The sequence below is a fragment of the Labrus mixtus genome, chromosome 15, assembly GCF_963584025.1.
Source record: "Labrus mixtus chromosome 15, fLabMix1.1, whole genome shotgun sequence".
Classification (NCBI taxonomy): Eukaryota; Metazoa; Chordata; class Actinopteri; order Labriformes; family Labridae; genus Labrus; species Labrus mixtus.
In genome coordinates, this window is record NC_083626.1 from 18,255,524 (window position 1) to 18,277,727 (window position 22,204).

The window sequence follows — 22,204 nt, forward strand, 5'->3', positions numbered from 1 at the left end:
AAAGTAACTGTTGACATTTATGCTATTGTGTTTTTTAATCTTTAATCTAAGGGTGAGAAAAGAATAGTAATACAAAATGTGTTTGTTTGTGAAGCTACAGTATGAAGGTAGTTGGCTCACCTCAGCATTATATATTTGTCATACAAAAAAATGACCAGGCCCATAAAACTCCTGTAAATCACTAAATAAATGCATATTTAAAACTAAGTTACAGCAGCCTCAGATCTATAAGCAAGCTATTCCATAATTAGGAATATTTTTCTCTTAAATGTTTCAAGCCGTTTCACGTCTCCGGCTGCAGAACATATCCAGGCCTTTTCACATTAACAGAAGGTTGAAGGGTTCTTAATATCACTGGAGGACAAACTATTGAAGCCTTCAAAACGACCAAATTCCTTTAATAACGTATAACAGAATTCTACTCACATCGGCTCTCGTACATGCTCCTGGACTGCGCCCAGATCTTAAAGGGGTCCGGCTTCTTTTGGAGGGTGAGGGTGCCATCTGCGGGGTCCAGAGGGGGCAGGCCAGGCAGAGGCTGGGTAGGTGCAGCAGGAGTAGGAGCCACAGCCTCGCTGGGCATGGCAGAGGATGGGTGGCTGGGAGAATCAGCGTGGGTGCTGCGATGGCTGCACACACTGTGCTGGGAGCTGCTCTGGCTGTCTTTCCTCTCTAACTGGTGCTGGATGTACAGAAAATAAAGAGTCGGTGAGAGGTGTACATTTTTAAACGATTGGGGGTGGATATACGTCGAAGAAGGAGGCAGAGGAGAGTGAGAGGAGAGAAATGTGAGAGTGATAAGTGAGTCAGAAGCGCTAGATATAGGGTGGAAGAGATATGAGAAAAGTGTTTGATGAAGGACAAAGTGAGAAAAAGCACCCAAGGTCATCTTTTTTAGACATTGCAGCAGTAATGGAGTGGGTGAATTGACTTGGTTTCCATGGTTGCCAAACAAAGGCGGACAGAAATGTATGATTCCAATGATCCTTTGTTTATTGCAATGGGTCCCATGAATGGAAACCTGTGCAGGTTCCAATCAAGCAGGAATTTGTAAAATTTGGCATGAAAGATAATTGTGAATTGCAAAATCTCACCAACAAAAAGAATCCCGGTGGGTGGTTTAGAGGCTTTAAGTATTGTGTCGCTACTTAGTTAACTGAATATTGCCTGAAGTAATCGGCTTTTCTACAAGGATGCAAAGATAGTCACCAACATAGGGCTATGCTCACACCATCTACTGCTCTCTGGTTCCCAACATCATTTGAATGATACTGGTCTGGTGACTGTTGAAAAGATCTACTGTTGCAGGCTTTGGCTGTGTTCAAACAAATAGTGTTTAGAGGATAGAAATGGAAAGCAATCCTCCATGATGCAATTCTGTTACCCATCAGCAGTAATCTAATTTTGGCATTTTGGCTTTAATCAATGTGAACATGTATATGCATGCAAATGCTGCTAACAATCTTCTCTTTTATGTTGTTTTTTAAAATAAACTCTGGTTGCTGCTAAAGCTGCTATTTAGACCAAATGCTTATCATGTCCTTTATTAATAACAGCTGGCTACACCAGAAGCCCTGACAAATTGGGTTCAGAGGTTGAACAAGGCTCCATTTCTGGCAGCAATGTAACGCGCCACTGGGACAAACTGCTATGTTGTTTGAAGTGGAATCAACGAGGGCTAATTTGCAATAGATCACTTTGTAAAGTTAACTCATGATCGCCACTATGAAAGATTAATAACCGTTTTAAAATCCTTTGAAAATACTGTAAAGCCTGATAAGAATTGAAGTGTAAAGATCGGTTATTGAAACTCAACTTCCTGGATCATGTAGCTCATTATATTACTCGTGTCAGGTTTCACCCCCTTACAACAAAGCTCCTTCTCTTTTCAACACAGTGTTGTTTATGGTGTGACCGCATTTTGTTGTGATGTTATTGAGCTTCAAGGCACCATTTATTCTTCAATCTTTTAAAGGTGATTTTGCAACCAGAGAATAAACATATTAGCATCTTGTAATTTTCAGATGCATGTAACAAAACCCTTCTAAGCTTTGTGAGATATGAGCCTCCCTGAGAAAATGCAATTACTGACGCCTAAATGACAACTCCATCCTTTAGTTTTATCCGATATGAATAATAAATCAGCCCGTGAGCTGGTGGAGGGGACACAGAGTGTTCTCCCAGTGTCTCATTCATCACACTGTACAAGATGAGCGGTCAAATATTCCAGTAATGCTTCTTAATGAGGACAACAGCCATGCAAAATTGACTTCTCATTTGATCACCAGAGACTTGCCTAATGGGTTGAGACAGCACAGCCTCTTTTGCATATGGGAGTTTACTGTGAGCATTTATTTTGCCTCTGAACTGGGGGCAAAATGGTTCTTGTGGGCTGACAAGAAGTCCCATGCAGCGTGACATTTCACTGTCATCACACAGAGGGGGGGAAGCCAGCTTTTTCTGGATGAAAAGCTTATCCAAAGTGACACACAGGCAGTGCCACCATTGGTACAAATCGACCCCCTTAAAGTGCCCACCCATCCTCCATCACCATGCCATGTGACCTGTATAGTAACACACCCAAAGCCCTGACTGATACCATTCTAGAATAATCCTAATACTTACATTCAACTAAATGTGGGGAAGGCTTTAAGTGGTTTTTCCTACTGAAGGTTTGGGACCCTTCACTGACCTTGCAGGAAATGTACTCAAACTCAGTTTCTCTCAGGGGGTGAATTAGGGTGACTAATTTAAAGCCGCACCGGCCTCTCTTCTGAGCGTGTATTGATTTTTTTTCAGGTTGAGATGAGTCGTAAAAATGAGGAGGCATTTGCTCTTTAAACTCCTGAATTACTGCACTGTCCCTTAAGAGACCCTCACTCTCCTCAACGCTCTTTCTGCCCTTCTCCCCATCCTCTCTTATCTGTCACAAGAACAAGTCACATTGCAATCTGTTGCAATCTCTCCTCCAGCTTCCCCAACTCTCTCCCTCTGCTTTGTATCCAGCTCACTGTGTCGTCATTGCCCTCTTCGCCCTGTCTGTTAGCCTCAGTGCGTCCTCTGTATCCACAGGCTCTCGGAGTGATTCACTGTACATGGGACAAACTATCTCTGCCCTGGTATTCCTTCTCCCCTCGTCCAAATCCTGTTTTTTTTTTTTTTTTTTTTTTTTGTTCCATCCTTGCTTTAATACCTCTCTCCCATCTCCCGTCAAGGCTGAGGCTGTGTGCCCCCTCCTGACAGCTGGTCACTGTTACACTGCTCAGCTTAATCGGTCACACGATGGCAGCGTGGTAAGAGAATGAAAGAGCGTTTGAGACAAGAAGAAATGACAACACAGAGGCGGGAAACAATAGAAGAAAGAAGTGGAAGTGACAGACAGAATAGAACTAAAGAGGAAAGATGACAACAGCTCTGGATGCAGAACAGGAGCGCAAGAGTTGGATATCACATCTTCACGACTTTTGTTCTTTAAATAGCGCTCCTTCCTCCACTCTCTAGATTTAATATGCACACACACACACACACACACACACACACACACACACACACACACACACACACACACACACACACACACACACACACACACACACACACACACACACACACACATACACAAACACACACAAACACACACACACACACACACACACACACACACACACACACACACACACACACAAAAGAATCTGAAGATCATAGTACTCACCACCAGCTTTGGACTCCTCTTGGCTTGCACCACGCCTGCAAAACATCGGCAGAGAGAAAGAGAGAGCATTAATGACCTGCTGTGCTCTACCCTGGTCCCCTCTGTTAAAAAAAAAAAAAAAAAAAAACTCCCCAGGACGGACTTGAAGACCCTGGTTCCCGCTGCAGAGCAAAGCTTAAACTAGCCCGACTCTCTCTCTCTCTCTCTCTCGCTCTCTCTCCTCCTCCACCTCCTCCTCTCTGTTGCTTCCCCTCTCAGAGCAACACACTGCGCTAGGCAGCGCGCTAATCCAACTGATCTCCTCCCCCTCAGCGCTCTCACCCGAGCTATCAGAAGAGGAGCAGCAGATCTATCTGCATTAGACAGGATGCTGCTGCAGAAGCACCGGACTGCTGGTCAGAGCTACAGGTCCCAACCAAACATCTACACACCCCCTCCCCTCCCTCCCAGCTGTCTCCACCGGAATCTCAACCTCTGAGAAGCTCAGCAGCCTGAGCATCATATCAAAAGGAAAAGTCTGAGCTTCTGCCTCACTATGCACGTCCTCTTGAGTATCTACAGAGCTGTTTCCACTCCTCTCTGCTCCTCTGCTTTGCTCAAGGCTCACACAGACAACCTGATCTTCTCCCTTTGCCTTTTTTTCTTGTTCCCTCCCCCTCCTCTTCTTCTTCGTCTTCTTCGTCTTCTTCTTCTTCTTCCGTGCACCATGACTTGATCTCCCTTTCTCTCCTCTCTCTCTCTCTCTCTCTTATATTCCAGTTAACACACTGTAGAGAGTCAACGAGAAGATCAATCTCATTTGTGCTAATGAAATATTAATACTCGTAGCCTGTCGTCAGGGGAAAGGATTCACAGCATACCAGTGTCGGGAATAATCTACAGTCCCACTCTACAGCTTTCCTTTCACACCCATCACAACCTAACGTTTCAGACACTTGTCATGTAGGTTTCTTTTATCCTCAAATGCATCAACACATGCCTCATTAGACTCTATCTGATGGTTTACCTCCAAGATAAATCCTTCCTGAGGCATCTTTTCTCGCTGTTTACTACAACGCAGGGACAAAAATAGACAAATGCACAAACAACACAAAGCAGGAATGGGAGGAAATGTGTTGCCGTTGCCATAGCAATCAAGTTTTTTCTGTATACAGCACCATCATTCTACTATGTTTAATATGACGTTTGAGCACATTTACATAAATGCCACACCTTTTATTCATTACAGCATCTTTCTCCAAACCATATTCTGGCCTGCAACGCCTGATACCAAGCGAGGAAAAACCCCTGTTGAAAGTATAATGGAGAGTCATGCAACAACATGCAAGCATCCATCTTAGCCTCTTTCTGCTGCATTGGCAAAAAAATCATTAAATGTTAAAACTCTGTTGCTGCAAAGCCCCTCTCTCTACATGATTCATAATTTATCCTCCCTATTTTACCTCTCTCTCTCTCTCTCTCTCTCTCTCTCTCTCTGTTCCTTGTATTATGGGATCCAAGTGGAACATCTCAACTGCTGAAATGCTGATGAATGTATGTGTGTAGCCGTGTCTTACCCTGGAAGCACACGCATGAGGTCATGTGTCAGTGATAAGTGTTTGACATTACGAACAGCAGGTTGTATTAGAAGAGCCCTAAATTACACCGTGTTGGTTGTCAATAAAAACCTTTCACCTTTAAACACCCTCTGAAAATCTTCAAACTTGCAACAAGGTCGGCATAATTCAAATCAAGCATGTTGAAATTGAGTTTAACTATGGCCATATGGTTGGTAACTTTGGGTTGGAGCTGAAGGGGAATAAAGATTCAAGTAACGGGCGTGTTCTGACCTCAGCTCCACTTTAATCCACTGTGTCAGCTGGACCAGCTGATTTACACGCTGCTTGGTGTGAACACATCTTCACGCATGCTGCAGTCTTTGAATCTGCTGAACTTACTCCCGCATTGTGACGCTGATGTATACGTGTAATTCCGAGTTGATCGAATCTGGCTGAATGTAACATTTATGAGCGGCAGCGGCTCGGAGCAGGAAATATGGGAATGGCATGTTCCTGCACACACGCCACCATGTAGAAGCATCTATGAATTCATGCATGCTATATAAAGAAGTAATGCCTGCACGGAGAGGTATGCAAGGAGGTGAGCATTTATGTATGCAGGTACACACAAGCATTTACATCATGCAGCCATAATCCTGATATTTTTCACGCTGCTGAATGACAGTAAAGCTCTGCTTGAGAACGCTGCTCTGTTTTAAAGACACTGAATTGATTAAGGAGGATGCAACAGTGGCTCTAAAGGGTGGATTTCACTATGACTGAGTCAACCCTCAGCCAGAATTACCAAGACGGTGTCCATTAACTTTCAAATGAGACAGAAAGTAAACAAATTGGAATAGTGAAAGCGAGCGCTGTAAGTTACTTGGTGACCTAAGGATGCACTGAGCATCAGTGTGGAGGAGGATGCTTCTTAGCTTCTTTTACAGTAGACTGAAAAATATGACTATAATAAGAGGAGGAATAAAAAAGGAATATGCTAATGATGGGCATATTGAGGCAGGGGGGGGGAAGATACACGTGTGGAGGCTCAATAAGGCTCAATAAAATGCACTCTACTGTTGAGCAGAACCTGCAAACATTTGTCCTTGTTCTACTTAAAAAAAAAAAAGTCCCCTATCCAGTCATCTCTCTCTCTCTTTTTTTATTTTTGTTTTAATCTTGTCTTCGTCTGTTTCTATCATATTTCATTCCTGTACATTCATTTCCTCTACATTTAAGACCCCTTTTCTCTGTCTTTCCATCTTCTCTCTTTTTTTTTCTCCATGTCTCTCAGGGGACAGGCGCGCTGCGCACGATTGTCATGGCAACAATGATGGAAAAATCAAGATGGAGGCATCATGACTGGCCTGGCCTCCTTTATAGGGGGAGGGATCCTGAGTGAGAAAACACCAGATGTTGTCTTTAAAAAATGTATCAGAAAGAAGAAAAAAAAAGACTTGAGGTGAGAATAGATATTTTCAACACATAGGTATTCACAGATTGTAGCTGGTGAGAGTTTAAAAATGGAGCCTGCATATCACACTTGCTTAACACATTTCAGGCCACTGAAAGATGATGATTCAGAGAGGTTAAACAAGAAAAATGTTACAAAAACTTCAACATCTAAAATGTGCAATTTTTTTTGCTTTAGAAACATAATTAGCTCCATTTTGGGTGCACTGGCCTGCCAATGAGAGAAACATTAACATAAAAGCATAATACACTATAGCCTTTTAAAATGCTCTGTGACAGAAACACATGAAGTTTCTGATATTCAATCTTTCACTGTTCATTCTCGAGCGATACACACATGTGGTACAAGAAAAAATGTGCTTCGCTCTTTTCGTGGCATCTAATAGAAACAAAAACTCAATGTTATGCTTCGGAAGATCACAAAAGCTGCGTAAGTATTTGTCCAATGCAAAATATATCTAATTATAATTTTGCCACTTATTATTTTGCATAATCGTAACGACTGCAAAACTCAATCTGCTGCTCCCCAAAAAAAAGTCATTCTGTAATCTTACTGCAAATACCACAAATTGTAACTGCTCTGGAAAGCATAAAAATCACGTTTGAGAGAAAAGAATCCCTGTTGTTTGTTTGACATTGCTCTTTGTGCCCTCTCTAATAAAACATCCTTCTAACTCTGAGTCACACAGCGCAGAATGATGAGTCACAGATGAACAGATTAAGGCTTCTTCTTCGTCTCCAGCTGAAGTCCACATTCTCTCTTCTTCCTCTCCTCGTCCTCTTATACTTCTCTGAACCAATCCGCTCATACACGCTCCCCTGGCTGAACTTCCAGTACTGTTCAGAAAATCTCACACTCTCTGCTCTAATCCTCCACCTCTACTTTCTAAAAAAAAAAGATCCCCTGTTCCTCCTCTTTCTCATCCGCTACTCTCTCTTCTTATCTTCCTCACCTCGCTCCTCTTAGCGCACATAATTGTTGTTTGTGAATGATTATGCGCTAGCAGCGATTGAAAGGTCACAGCATCATTCACAGACTGAAAGCCCAAATCACATCTCACTACAAAGAGCTGCTGTTACCGAGCACATGTGCAACTAATAATTATTTAGCATTTGGCTAATCTGTGAAGCATAGCTTGGAGTCATTGATCAAGACGTTTAGTAAATAGTGGCAGAAGGACAACCACAATTCCCAAGAAACAAAAGTGATGTCTTCAAAATCCAGTTGCATGTGTGAGCAACTCCAAACTAGTCGTGCATGACGAAGAAAAATATTCAATGTGCAATAACATTGTGTGGTATCTGGATAACTCTATAAATGTGATACATAAAAAATAAAGAGTGCTTATTATATATCTATCAGTTTATGTCAATCCGCTGGTTTTGATTTTTTACACAGTACTTGTGTTTGCATAATTTCCCCCCTGAATCAAAAATACCTCAACATATTTTATTACCACTTCATTAGCACCAATTAATCTAAAGCGAGCTTGTGATTCATATGACTAATTAAAACGGTGTGAAGGCATTGCCATTATAACACAGCTTCCATCTGACAGGTAAAAATGCATGCTGGGTGAGAAAGCAATCCTTGTTTAACTCAGAACATGTTCAGATTTATTGCGATGCACAGACATTAGATGTGTGAATGCCAATGCTGTATATTATGATAATGCTGAAAATGCAAATAGGTGTGCAGCTGTAGACCAAACCTCAATGATATTCAGTTGTACTGATATTAACCAGGGAAAGGAGAGGCGCCGGATAGACTAGCAGTTATGTGGTGCGCAACGCGTATGGAGGCTATAGTCCTGGTCATCTTAAACATTCATTTCAGGCCACCAACATTGTCGACATGATTTAGTCATTGAGCACCTTACATCACTCTTTTTACCTCTCAATCCTCCATATGATCAAACCAGATTTAAATCAATCAAATAGTTGGTAATCTAGAAACAGAAATGTCAATGTAAGCAGTCAAGGATTATTCTTCAGACTGGTTCTGATTGAAGAAAAATGTTCCCACTGTTGTCTACTTTACTTCAGCAAAATGACTGTTTAGCTGCTTGTGTTTATACAGCACGTAACATTTAAAGCATCTTTTGTCAAATAAAAGATTGGTGTTTTACTCTTACAGTAAGTATCACCTCAGATGTCCCTCCGAAGTTTTAACTTGATGTTGTTCATCTCACCATTGAGATGAAAGATTAATTCAACAGTCCCCTCTCTGTCTCTGAGTGTTTAGCTTCTGACCCTAATCACCCGGCTACTCAAATGAGCTCATAACAATAACAGAGCGGTGTCAAAGGTACCAAAGATGATCTATGATCCTGTCAGTCGCCCCTTCTTGCCCCGGTGACTGCCGCCTCCTTTCTCCTTACCCTGTCCTGCTCTTGCTCTCTTTGTTTCTGTCCCTCTGTGCTCTGTTACCAGGACTGCTGCCTCCACATAATTCTCTCTGAAGACACACTCTGACAGGCCCATAATGATGCTGACATTTAACACAATACAGCAACGTTACTCCAGCAGCGGGGCACAGGGTCAGCTCATTAGAGGGCATAATTGATGTGGGGTGCACAATCCGGCCTGCCGCGGTCAGATGGCACGACACTTAACACTACAGCAAATAATTTGTTGAGTTTTGACATTTCAACGATCAAAACATTCGTCCCTGGAGTATTTCAAGCAAATTATAGTGTCATGAATGGCACAGTATGGCAGGTACCAGTAGGGGTGGGACAAAATATCAACTCGGCAATATATTTACAACCTTACCTGTGTAGTACAACTATTGAATAGCTGGTGCCAAATACAGACATTTCATGTTATTGATTTAGGCGCTATTAACACAGATGTCCCTGCCAATCTGGCTCACATGTCACTACTTCACGATCAAAGAAGAAGTTGACAGCGCAATAATGTGGTGAAACTGACACCAAAAATCCAGTGAATAAATACATTAATCCTGCATTTAACGTTTTAAAGGGTACTTCGTATTCTTGTTAATCAGATACTGTATCTGTAGCATTATATCATTGCTTTGCAATTTATGAATTATTGTGGAATCACTGTGTCATGGTACTTTACGATCATTATCTTGGTCTGAGTTCGGTGCGTTGTGTTGTATCTTTGATTACCTTGTGATTCCAAGCCCTAGTCATCAGGCTGAGACTCTAGAGAAAGTAGCATCAAATGTCAAAAACCTGCTAATGATTACATTACCAGGTCGATTTTAGTGAATATATACAACTTGAGTACTTTATTTTCTGTCAAACCAATGAACATTTCACTCATGTAGGCTCTAATCTCCTCTCACTTCATAGTTCAAAGAAGGAGAAAAAAATCAAGACAGAAGCGAACGATAAAAAGTCAAACCAATCAAAAAGACCAATAGTTCCCAAGGCCCACTTCATCAGCTTCCGTATTCATAGCATACACATGTCCCTGACCTAATGTGCTCCTTCTCCCCTCCTATCATTCACTCATAACGCCTCCCACTCCTTCCCACACTCATCTGCTCATCTAGTGCCATGCTAACTCAGCCTCTCCTCCTTCCATCCCATCCAATCCGAGCATTTTCAACCCAACACCCACTCTCTTCCTCACTTTTCTCTGCCGCTTCCTCATTATGTCCCTCTTTTCATGCCAACCGTTCAAGCTGTTGTCTGTTTGGCGGACAAAGTTGCGTTCTTTTGTTGCTCTAATTCACACACCTTTCCACATCAAAACTTCAGATGTCCCTGCATGTGTTTATCAACCCGTGTATCAGACATATGACAGGAAGAATGAATACAGACCTCTTTGCACAAGCATCGTGACCTCACTGCCTCTGGGACATTTGCTCAGCAGGTCCACCACCTGATTGTGGCTCATATTCTGAACGTTTCTCTTGTTGACCTCCATGAGAATATCTCCTTCCTTTAATCCACGGCACCGTGGATAGTCTACTATCTGCTTCACCCTCTGCCCTCCTCCCGTCAGACTGTCAGCGATGGTGAAGCCGAATCCCTTGTCGCCCTTTTCCATGTGGATGGTGATGAGTTCAGGCTGGGTGGCTATGGATGAGGCAAGGGTGACCACGTCGCTGCTGTAGCCGTGCGAGCCGTTCGATGCCACATCAGCAGAAGGGCTGTGTGGCCGAGGATCCCTCATGCCGTTTATTGGTCCGCCTTGGTTGGAAGGCGAGTCAAAGGTCTCCTGTCCATTGACAATGATGGGCTCCTTGTCCAAGATAGCCACTGAGGTCACCAAGCTGGTGTTCGGGTCATCAGGGTCAAAGGGCAACGGGTAACCTCGGCATAAAGCGAGGTCCACCATGGAACCGATGGGGATGGATTGGAAGATCTTGACCACCTGAGCGTGGGTGTAGCCTAGCACGATGGTGTCATTCACACTCACTATCACATCGCCTGCAAAAAGCAACAACAAAAAAAAGTTAGTGATGACATCATCATCACTAAAACCAGCTTTTTAATGTGGTAAAGGGCTTCTTGTTTTGACACGCTGTTGTGCTTTTATTCATAAGTACTATTCAACAGTTTCACAAAATTCCATTGTGCAACGCCACAGTGCCTGAAATAAGTGACCAAGCTTTGCTGTGCCTCAATCTCAGAGCATGCTGGGATGTGAACAAGCCCCTTGTATTGCTAAATCAATGACCCAGTTTTAGTGTCCTCCCTAAACACAAAACTCTGACCCATTATTGATTTTTAAAGTGGTTTTCATGAATTTAAACATTGCAATACTGGAGCATTATCAAACCTAGGACACAAATAAGCCACATTGCCAATCAAATGCTGGTAGTTTCTCAAACGTTCCTGAATGCTACGCTATTAGCAGCTACTTCTGACTCAAGCTGCCTCAAACAAAGGTGAAGTGGTGGCTGCAGAGTTCTGTTTACTTTTAACAGCTGTAACTTCTGCATCACCAGATACATTTTTCATTTTCAATACTTGTACTTCCATCTTTCCTCGTGCCCTAAAATGACATCACTAGGGGCCAATTTTTGAAATGTCTTGCTTCTCTCTTTTGAAGTCAAAATTATGGTTCTACGACCATTTTAACATATTCAACGGGGCACCCCAAGACCCGTGGTGTGCAAAATTGGTGGATTTCCCCTTTAATCAAGTACAGGAGGGTGTGAGGGCTTCAAATAGTGCATGCAGATCTGGACAGAACTTTGTGAAATCCTATTACCTGGGCAGGGAGACATTTTAACTCACTGTAAAGTTTGGCAAGTATATTTGACTGTGCTTGCATATTCCTTATTGTGTGCCTCCTTTCATGAGTAAAACACAACATCTAAATCCATACAGTATTTTTGGAAGTACTATAAAGTTATTGTAAAACAGACAAGTAGGCCTACATAAATAAAGCATGTCTCCTGTGTGCTTAGTTAACCTTTCTTAACCATGTGCAGTTCTTCTCTTATTGACATTTTAACGATTCAACTTTTTTGGTGATGAGGTTATTTCCTCCAGTAAGGTCAGCAAAATTGCAGTCTTCTGGAAAGTTTTCAAAAGAGCTTAAAAAATCAACTGGACAGCCCTTGCAGTTGCAGAATTCAGTGTGTAACAACCCTGAGCCCTCGTGAACTTTACCGGAGTGTGTGTGTGTGTGTCAAAATGTGAGTTAAAAAAAGGGGGACAATAACTGGAACATGGCCTATAAGAAGTTCAGAGAGTGGATGGATGTAGTGAAGAAGAATGCTGTGCTTTTTGTTGAAAGAGAACAGTGCCCCCTGTGGACTGTGGTTATGTACTGCACCTGTCTCCATCTTGCCATCCACGGCTGCAGGCCCATCCAGCACCAGACTTTTGATCTGTAGGAACTCGTCCGGCTCGTCTCCTCCGACCACTGTAAAGCCGAAGCCCCGACGACTCTTTTTCAGCTTTGTGTTGATGAAGGTTCCTTTAAGCTCTGCGGGGTTTCTCGTGAAGAAAGGCTTTCCTCCTGTAGAGCGACAGGGAAACAACTCTTCCCATCAACATTTTTTTTATATTCAACGCTCCTAAATAATGTGAAGTTTCCAGATACAGTGGTGATCTTGTTGGATCAGGATTAAACTTTATTAAATGTAAACAAAAGTCTCCGAGCTGAGAGGAGTGTTTCAACAATAGCTGAAATGTTGATATGTGGTTGTTAGCAGTTTTGTTTTCTGATAGATATTTCTGACAAACACACACAGCTTAAACAGTTTGACGGGAGTCTTGTTTGGTCTGTATGACAGACAGACAGGCATTTGATTTGTCTCTTCCACATACAGTACTTTCCAAAATTGTGGGTGGTGTTCTATTCAGTCATCATATCAAAAGAATGTCAACATAACAGACATACTGAATGTTTTCTGACATGGAAAAAAAAGAGGAAAAACTGTCAAACAATCCAATAACAACTGGATTTTCTATTTTAACCTGATCTACAGGATACATCTTTGGGCCGCTGACAAAAAAGCACATGATCACAGTAATCAGTAGCAATGACGTTGAAACAGTGTCTGTTCAAAAGTGAAGCTTTACGTTTGATTCCTCCAGGGCCGGGCGGTAGAGCTGGAGGGCCTTGCGGGTCTCTGTAGGTCTCCAGGTGGTTCGGAGCATAGTTTGCTAAAGGAGCTGCTGCGGAGGAGTGCTCCTCTATCCACTCTGCGCGGACACAATCACACACGCATTGCTCAATACACAAACTCAACACAAAGGTGTATTAACATGCCACACACATGCATACATTACAGACACTGAACAGCAACACACACAAAGACACACAAAAGCTTTAAGCACAAACTGTACATTCTTGTTTTTCCTACTTAACTGTCATCAGATACTTTTTTTCTTCTACTTGTGTTATTGGCTGAATGTTAGAAACGTTTGTAAGCGATGAGTAGAAAATGACATGTATTAGATCTTGGCAGCAATATGTTAATGGTGAAAAAAATTAATTGTATGAAATGCAGAAGAAAGCAGGGCTTTTCAAAGACTTAAACGGAGGCAGGAACAACAAGTATGTGTAAATGGATAAAGAAGAGCTTTCAGTGTTATCAGAAATGTAAAACGACGATCATTTTGATGGGACAATATGAGCCTCTTTTTAAATTCCTCTCACTGGACATTGAGAAGATGCTTTCTATGAAAAGTATTAATCACGCTGAAACTAGCAATATGCACATATCACGTCTATGTGTGACACGAATGGCAGTAATGATTGTAGAGAGCCTTCATTGCCTGTGTTAGCTGCATGTCACAAACTCATGACTAAAAGAACCCGCTGAGCTAAAATAACTAGCCTCCATATGTTTTCACAACACCAGCATGCACCTGTCTCTTTCCTGTACCGCCGCATATTTGCCTTTCAGCCCTCAACTTAAAATCCCTTTGTTAAATTTTCATGATAAAGCAAATAGTATGATCAAATACAAATGATAAACGGCTGTTATGATTTTAAAAGTCACATAAATTAAAATCTAAACACCAAAATTGACACCAGGGTCTGGGCCAGCTCCATTGAGTAAAGCTTAATAAATATGAGAATTAAATTAGCTTTTAGTGCATAACAATGCTTTTTTTTTCAATGTCCTGTTGTGACATAAAATCGATTCACAAAGGAGAGCATATATCTGTATGGCCCAAACCCTGGAGAGCACTGGACGAACTAGAAGGACACGACACTCACACACATGAAGAAAGAAAGAAATGGTGCCGTGCCAGGGCAGGAAACGAACCTCGAATATACCGCTCACCTTCTGGAGGCTGCGGCTGCTGCTGCTCCAGGATTTTCCGACGCCGCGCCTCCAACACGGGGTTCTCATACTGCGTCTTCCTGTTTATGTGACTGAGGCAGAGAGGGAAAAAGATCAGTTGAAGTTTACGTTACCTCATCAGATGTTTTTGTAGCAACACGATAGAGCCGTGTATACGAAGAAACCCTCTGTTTCCACGTATTGGTGATTCCATGTGTCATTTACTTACTCTACATAATACACCCCGTACACTGGGTCTTCTATCCTTTCCCATCCTGGTGGCAGCTCTAAAATACAGAAGGCACACAAGATTAAACACATAATAACAACACCTTGCGCATTAGCTGAGCTGAGTGAAATAGTGATGTTGGGTCAGTCTCCGAACATAATACCACACATTTTGTATCTGTTGTGTTGTGTTTATGAGCTTGAACACACATAAATGACCTGCCTCTACAGCACTGCTCTCATAAATGGCAAAAACATTAAAAACCGGTAGCTTTAGCTGTCTTATACAGTGCGTCAGGGCAATGTATTCCTAATTTCAAACCGATGCTTCTAGCTGCCAAAGGCTCACAAAGCGTTTTATTATAGTAGTAAATGTACAATGTTACAGGCCAAAATTGGCTCTTGTCTAACAGCAATCTTTCTGCCTGCGCCAGTAGGGCTTAGCATCTCTGAATATTAAACCATGTAGTCACCATGTCTGATGTTCAACCCTGCCAGAATGATCACAAACTGAATTATGACCTGGACCGCTCTCATGCTGCCTATAACCTTTTTTATTTTGCTCATTAGAACTAAAACAACTCACAAAAACTTGTGTTCAAACCCTACCTGCAGCTGCAAACAACTTGAAAAAGGTCAACACACCAGTGGAGTCCAAAAATAAACGCCACATCCATGCTCATTGTGTACACAGCGGTATGCTTCATGGGAACAAGTGAGGCGGTCAGATGAGGCAGATCAAACGGACGCAATCCCACCTCACTCTTCCTCAGCGCATCCGGTTTCAAACAAAGACATTAGCTTCTTGTGTTACTGTGGGCTTCTCCCAGGTCCAGTTAACAATTTGATATGAGACTGGATTTCACAATCAATAATTGCAAGACTGTCTGCATCTGAGCAGACAGGGATATTAACAGCTTACAGCCAGACATCCAGGGCCTTGTTTGAGACTGAGCTCCAGTTACATTACAGAGATGTTTATGCCAACCTGCTAATGGGACGACAATCAACAGCCGAGCTATTTGACACTCTGAGATCAACTGCAAGAATCAAACCTGAGAACTGAGCAGAAGCTCTGCGTTACATAGTCTAAATGTGTTTTTGTTCATCTAAGACGAGAGCTTGTGTCATTGCCAACCGTGAGGAGTAAAATATTATATGTGTCAAACAAAAGGATTGATCTAAATAAGTGAAAGGATACATCCTGTTTAAACTGATCTAAGGATGAAAGACAGCTTTGATCAGTGATGTGACAATTACTAAGAGAGGTTAGGGTTACGTCAGATGGTTTTATTTACTATCTCTAAAGAGAAACCATCTCTGTTCTGCAGGGTTCTAAAGAAAAGAACACATCCTGCTTTGAACTTGTTTCAAGGAGTTTTCTGTAAGCAAAGACACATTTACACATTGTGTGAATGCTTGATATATAAGAAACACATTGTCACCTTCCTTTTTTGTTTCTATAAAATACAGCATGGTTTATATTAGTTCTCAGTCCTCTGCTATTTTTCAAACATCTGTCTTTGAGCACATAACAACACTGCCAACAGACAACATGCACGTCTGCTCTGAGCTGGCACAATCATCTACCATGATGTCATCCCTTGCTTGTAGCATACAGAACTTACGCTATCGCAAGCGCACAAACATCATAACACTGCTACGCTGTCCTTATAGTCCAGTTTTAATCCTCCCTTTAAAATTCTCCCCACCACTTGCTGTAACTTTACTTCATTTTAAAAACAGGACAATTCTTACTGCCATATTAAGAGCAGCATTTCAGAAAAGTTCTTAACTGTGTCACCTATAAAGGTTTTTAAAAAAATCACGAGTGTAACTTTGGTTTAGAACACAAATCTTCCAATCTTACCAAGATCGGCCTCCAGTTCCTCTGTATGTATCCCTTCTTCTCCAAGGTGAAAGCAGGATGAAACAAAGAAAGCAAAATGAAGAGTAGAAGGGGTGGATGGCAGGAGAGAGGTGGGTGAGGAATGGAGGAGTCAAGAGCAAATAAAGGATGAAGTGACCGTCCATGGAGAGGCAAATAGGGAAACGGACACACCTTAGTTTCAATTTTAATTGACAGGGAAAAACAACATCTCAAGAAAAAAAAAGGAGCAGGAGTGCAATGTGCCACCTTGTTTTTCACCACTTGATGGTGCAATTTAGCAATCTTTGTTTTGGATCCTCAACTGTTATTTGAAATTGATCATTCAACTTGTATATCATTTAGAATTAATTGTTACTTTTCTAATGTGATAAAAGAAGTGAAACATACCAATATAGGACATGCACCAAATCAACCATTTAAAATTCAAATTCAATTGCTTCTGAGAAATAAAGGAATTAACTATGTCACCTCTCAGTACACTACAATAGCATGACATATTACACAATCACCAACTTCTAAATCCAGAGCACTGCAGAGAAGTGTGAATGCAAACTATTACAACATAAATGATGTGCAGCAGCTTACCATCGTCATCACACTCTTCTAGAGGCCTTGAAGCTTTGTCTCGACACCGAGGATCCAGCCATGATGTGGTCTTTGTGTTGTGGCTGCGAGGAAACAAACAAGACAACAGCACATTTCAACAGAGGCCGTCAAACCGGCATATAAAAGCACAGCAGGGGTGCATGAATGCATCAATAAGAATTAGAAAGTAAACCGCGTCAGCAAGTTTACAGAGGACAGCGGGCGTCTGCTGCGAAGAGAAATGAGAATAACAGAGCAGCACAGGCAGGAAACTGACAATAAACAGCCAGAAGTTTTCCCTCTATTGATACACAAAAACATACTGTAATTCGGTGATAGCAGAAATGAACATACAAGCTCTGAAAATACACAGCCATGTCCGGGTGGTGTGCCTTTGCCGTGCTGCGGAGAGGATAGAGAGGTGTAGGTAGTCAGGTGATCAGGATGTGATCTCCTTTAGAGATCGGGACATGCAGGGATTAACAGGAAAGCGGTTGCACCCAGGGGGCTGGGCAGGTTGGCTGGGGAGAGGCCTAAAAACCAAATCATGGGGGAAGACAAGGCACTGGACGAACAAAAGGGATAATAGTGCAGGTAAAATACACAAAACACCAGCTATAGCATAAGCTAAATGCTTATTCAGGCAGTGCAGGGAGCATGTGCAGCAGGTCCAGAATAATATGCTGCAGGTTGTTGATACATACTCTATGAAGTAAAGTTCTCCATTCTCAGTGTACGCCATCTCCCAGTTTTCGGGCAGTGTTCCCAGTGGGTCTTCGGGAGACACCTGGGGTTCTGCGAGCGTCTGCTGCCCGCTTTCTGAGGTGGAGGTGGCCGCATTGTTCAGACCACAGGGTGGAGCATTGTCACGTACGGGGTATGGCCGGAGGATGCCGCCGCGGCTCTCGTCCGGGTCGTTAGGGTTACCTGTGCACAACAAAGGAGAGGGGAAGAGACTACGCACTAAGGATCCTGGGTAACAACAACAACAACAACAACGGGAACGACATGGAATGACAACACCAAAAAAAAAAGAACAGAAAGACAGATTATGTCTCATGCATGCAAGAAAGGAAGATATGAAATCAGCAGACAAACCAGTTCTCGATACTCTTTAGCACAATTCATGCAAATTGAATCCCACCAAACTCCCAGCATCCCCCCCCCGTATTAACTTTGGCCCCCACCCATTTATAGTTTACTGAAAGAGCCCCAGGAATATGCTAATTCTTTCAGCAGCAGTCTTTCCCAAACTCTTTTTGACCCCCACCCTGTGTTACCTCTCAGCCCATAAGCCTTTTCTCCTGAAGCCAGCTACCCCCAACCCCCGATCCCCACCCTCGGCCCAATTCTGGCCAAGTGTTTTCCACTACTTCTGGGGGCCTTTCAGGGTTGATCAAATGCTAATTCAATACTCTGGCAGACAGCCTGGCAGAGGGACACAGAGAGGGCATAGATCCGTAGCGTCAAGAGACGGGGAAAAACACAATCTCTAGCACTCAGAAGACAGGATGGAGCTCAAAGGAGAGAGAAAACACTGACGCTTTAGCATTAAATCTCCTGTGATGTTTATTTTTTTATTTTTTAATGCATATATTTAAGAACTGGTAAACAGGAAAACAAAGATCCTGCTTACACATGCATGAACGAACGAGAAAAGAAAATCCGGTTATCACTGAAGGCAGATATTAGCACTGGATGATCATATACACATGCAAGGAGAATTGAAAGAACAAAAATCAAAGAAAAGCTACGGAGTAAGACACGGATATTAGAGGGTGTGAGGCCTGTAGCATGAAGAGAAAATCAAGAATGTTGTGTTTTGTCTGTGATCTACTTCCTGCCCCTCCTCACAGGCAGGTGGCAGTGTTTGGAGCCTCACAGAAAAAAAAAAAAAGAATTCGGAATCACAAAGACATGATGTAACCTCCAGACATTCAGCTCTATACAACTGAGGAGAGGATGGTAAACATACACACATTATCTCCCTCTTCCTGTATTTCTAATCTCCTGCACATGCATGCAACACTCAAGCATCCACTCGAGAGCAAACAGTGCAGACAGAGAAAGGTACACTGGCACAGAAAACCGAAGCTACGAAAACAGAAACTTCAGTTACAGCAGCAATGGCCTCACCTGTAAAACTGTTGTTCATTTCCGAGGCCTGGTCGTCATCATCGTCGTCAGCAGGCACTACTCGGGCGTTTTGCATGTCATTGTAGGACTTGGTGCGCTTCGGGGTGGACTGCTGGGAGCCTGCATCACTGAGAATCACTGTCCCAATGATGGGCTGCCTGGGCGGCTTGGGGGTCCCATAATAGTTACCTAGGCAACAAGAAGGACATTAGCATGCTTGAGAGAAAGACACAGAAGGAGGGAGAAGGAGAAATGGAGACCAAGAAGGAGGAAGCTACGGTTAAAAAAAACTGGCAGAGGACCTATGAATCTTATCTTACACTGAGAGGAAAAGGAATAAAGCTTAATCTCAATGTGACCACAGAATGTGAAAATCAGCAGCTGGTAGGAAAATAAAACAGTTGTAGTTTGTTTTTTAAGGGTGCAGAGCATTATTGTCTAGACTCTGAAAGCATACTGTGCAAAAACAATAAAGCTGCTCACAAGAGCCAGCCTGTTTTAGCAGCTCTGTCTGACTGAAACTGTTTTAGTCAGCAGTGCAAACAAATAATTTATCAAGAGTTTTCTGGCACATTATAAATCATGTATACGTGTATTCTTTGCAGGAAAAATAGGAGAGAAAGAGACTCCCTTGATGTCCAAAGCAAACCAAGGGATGGCAGCATTTAAGGAATTGTTAAACATTTTGAGAATTCTCTTATCTGCTTATTTCAGAGATAAATGAGAAGACTAACCAACTCTAAATATGTTAGTTCTATTTGAACATGGAGCCAACAACCACTTAATATAGCCTAGCTTAAACACTTCAAGCAGGTAACGTAGTCATATGTTATTAGCCTAATGTTTCTACTATCTAGAGTTAGCCAAAAGTGTTTTTAACAATACAAAAGACAAAAAAACTAGAAAAGAGATCTCTGATCCGGATGGGACCAACCTGGCTTAATAAAGGTTAATAAAAATAAATCAATACTAGTTTTAGATCCATACACTGCTACAGGTAGCAGATTCTAGCTAACCCTACATATAGGGCTGAAAAAAGTTGTACATTTAGCTTTAAAGATGCTGACGGGTAGGCTACATTTTGTTACCTCCACACAAAGCTAGGCTAGCAGTTAGCCCCTGGGTCCAGTCTATGTCAGTGGCGTGCACAGACTTATTGAAGGGCAGGGGCGAAAAGAAAAATAAAGGGCACATACAGCGCGTTCTCGCCACTGAAGAGGGCACTTAGTTCCGCGTGTTTTCGAGGGCACTTTAGACATGTTTATGTGTTATACAAATGGCAAATCATATAGCCTTAAAACAGACTAACTAGACAGACTACTCAAGTTAGTTTGTAGTTAGGATCAGCATCCACGAGAACTGTGTAGATTCAACGTTGGACTGTGAAGAACACACAGAGACATGGATGTATGAAGGAAATAAATCCCTAGGGGGTCTGGGGGTCCACCATATTAGCACCAGATAATCCAAACTGGTTCTGTGAGATAAAGTTCTGGCTCATTATAGATCAAAAAAGGGCCCAACATAAAAGTCATTGCAACTATAACAGAACTACTAACAAGACTTTCTGTCCTTAACGTGCAAGCGTCAGTGAGTAGCTTTCCAACCATATCTGTGTTTCCAACTGAGCTGTGCACTTTAACTGTAGTTTAAAAGGCATTTTAAAGAAAGCATTTTTAAAAATTAAACTAGAATAAAAAATCAAACCACCATCTTGCTATATATTCATGTTTACACTATTGTCATGTTAGTGGTAACAATCATCTAGTGTAACTCTAGAAGTGCACAATCTAAATTTCCAAACATGCCAAACTTATTTCTTTTAACAGAGTTTAGTCATGCTGTTGCATTTCCACTCATCTCTTTCCTGTCAACTCTTTATTTTTTATTGGCAGATAAAATAGGCACAATTCTCAAAAAATAATCAGTAATACTGAGGGAAATCTATAAAGGTTGCATATGATAAAAAAATTTCTACATAATCAAATATCCATAAAATAATCAGATATGAATCGATATTCTTGTCCTCCTCGGGTCGTCTGAACAGCCTCAGACTCCTGTGGACAGGTATTTGACATTGTCTGCGTGAAAGGGGGAACGTGCCAACACAGAGCAGAACCAGTGCCAAGCAGATTAATGTCGTAACATTCTCTCCCAGGCTGGATACACACAATCTGATACAGACACACGCACATACACACACAGGAATAAGATTTAGTGCTCGCACAGGCCTTGCAAACAAACCAAGGATGCCCAAACACACATCCGCCCACGCATGTTTACACACACAGGTTTGTGTCAGAATGAGACTTAGCGTTGCACAACAGCATCCTAATCAGAGTGAGAGGGGCAGATGTGGAGTGACCTGCTGTCTCCTGGATGCACCCCCCACCGCCTGCTCATCATGCAGCATCTAATCTGAATCAACTGAGTGCACAGTCTTACAGCCTGTCTGCATGCAGGGGAAAATAAAAGTTGATTGCTGCTATGCTCATTGTATCTGTGGAGAATCAGGACACCTGTGCAATCATGACGCCAATACAGTGTCAGTTCTGATCATTTTGATCTGTTCAGCACTTTGGATCCACAATGTTGTGTGTTAAGTGCTATATAAATAAAGTTGAGTTGGGTTTTGATCATAATCAGCTTTCTCACCGTCATATGTTCCTATCTCCAGTAGTGTGCCACTCTCCTCAAGTTCTAGGAAGTCCTCCACTGACAAGAAGTTGTAATCCACCCCAGGGACCTCTCCGTCTCGAGGAGGGCGGGTTGTACCTGAAGAGAGGACAAAACAAACACACTTTACTCGACTGCCAATATCTCGTTTAAAATTCAAACCGTGCACTTACAGCTGACTGAAGGTGGTATGATAGTTTTCCACCTGGCATGACAACATGTTCAAATATGCA

At 42.3% G+C, this 22,204-nt stretch overlaps 1 protein-coding gene across 14 annotated transcripts in view; it reads right to left on the reverse strand.

The window, feature by feature from the left end:
* The window catches only part of LOC132989402 (membrane-associated guanylate kinase, WW and PDZ domain-containing protein 1-like), an 88,006-nt gene that overhangs the window by 15,031 nt on the left and 50,771 nt on the right, over positions 1–22,204 (reverse strand). For 4 of the 14 annotated variants that reach the window (XM_061057016.1, XM_061057013.1, XM_061057025.1 and 1 more), the window contains 13 exons: positions 21,951–22,070; positions 19,296–19,484; positions 17,864–18,131; positions 17,514–17,561; positions 17,160–17,242; positions 16,554–16,592; positions 14,685–14,742; positions 14,438–14,547; positions 13,242–13,364; positions 12,490–12,675; positions 10,521–11,132; positions 3,713–3,747; positions 427–682 (listed from right to left, as the gene is read on the reverse strand). In XM_061057016.1, the coding sequence (XP_060912999.1) occupies positions 427–682; positions 3,713–3,747; positions 10,521–11,132; positions 12,490–12,675; positions 13,242–13,364; positions 14,438–14,547; positions 14,685–14,742; positions 16,554–16,592; positions 17,160–17,242; positions 17,514–17,561; positions 17,864–18,131; positions 19,296–19,484; positions 21,951–22,070 (2,127 nt within the window). The remainder of the gene's footprint in view (positions 1–426; positions 683–3,712; positions 3,748–10,520; positions 11,133–12,489; positions 12,676–13,241; positions 13,365–14,437; positions 14,548–14,684; positions 14,743–16,553; positions 16,593–17,159; positions 17,243–17,513; positions 17,562–17,863; positions 18,132–19,295; positions 19,485–21,950; positions 22,071–22,204) is intronic. The other 10 variants (XM_061057023.1, XM_061057027.1, XM_061057018.1 and 7 more) reach the window with 9 other exon arrangements.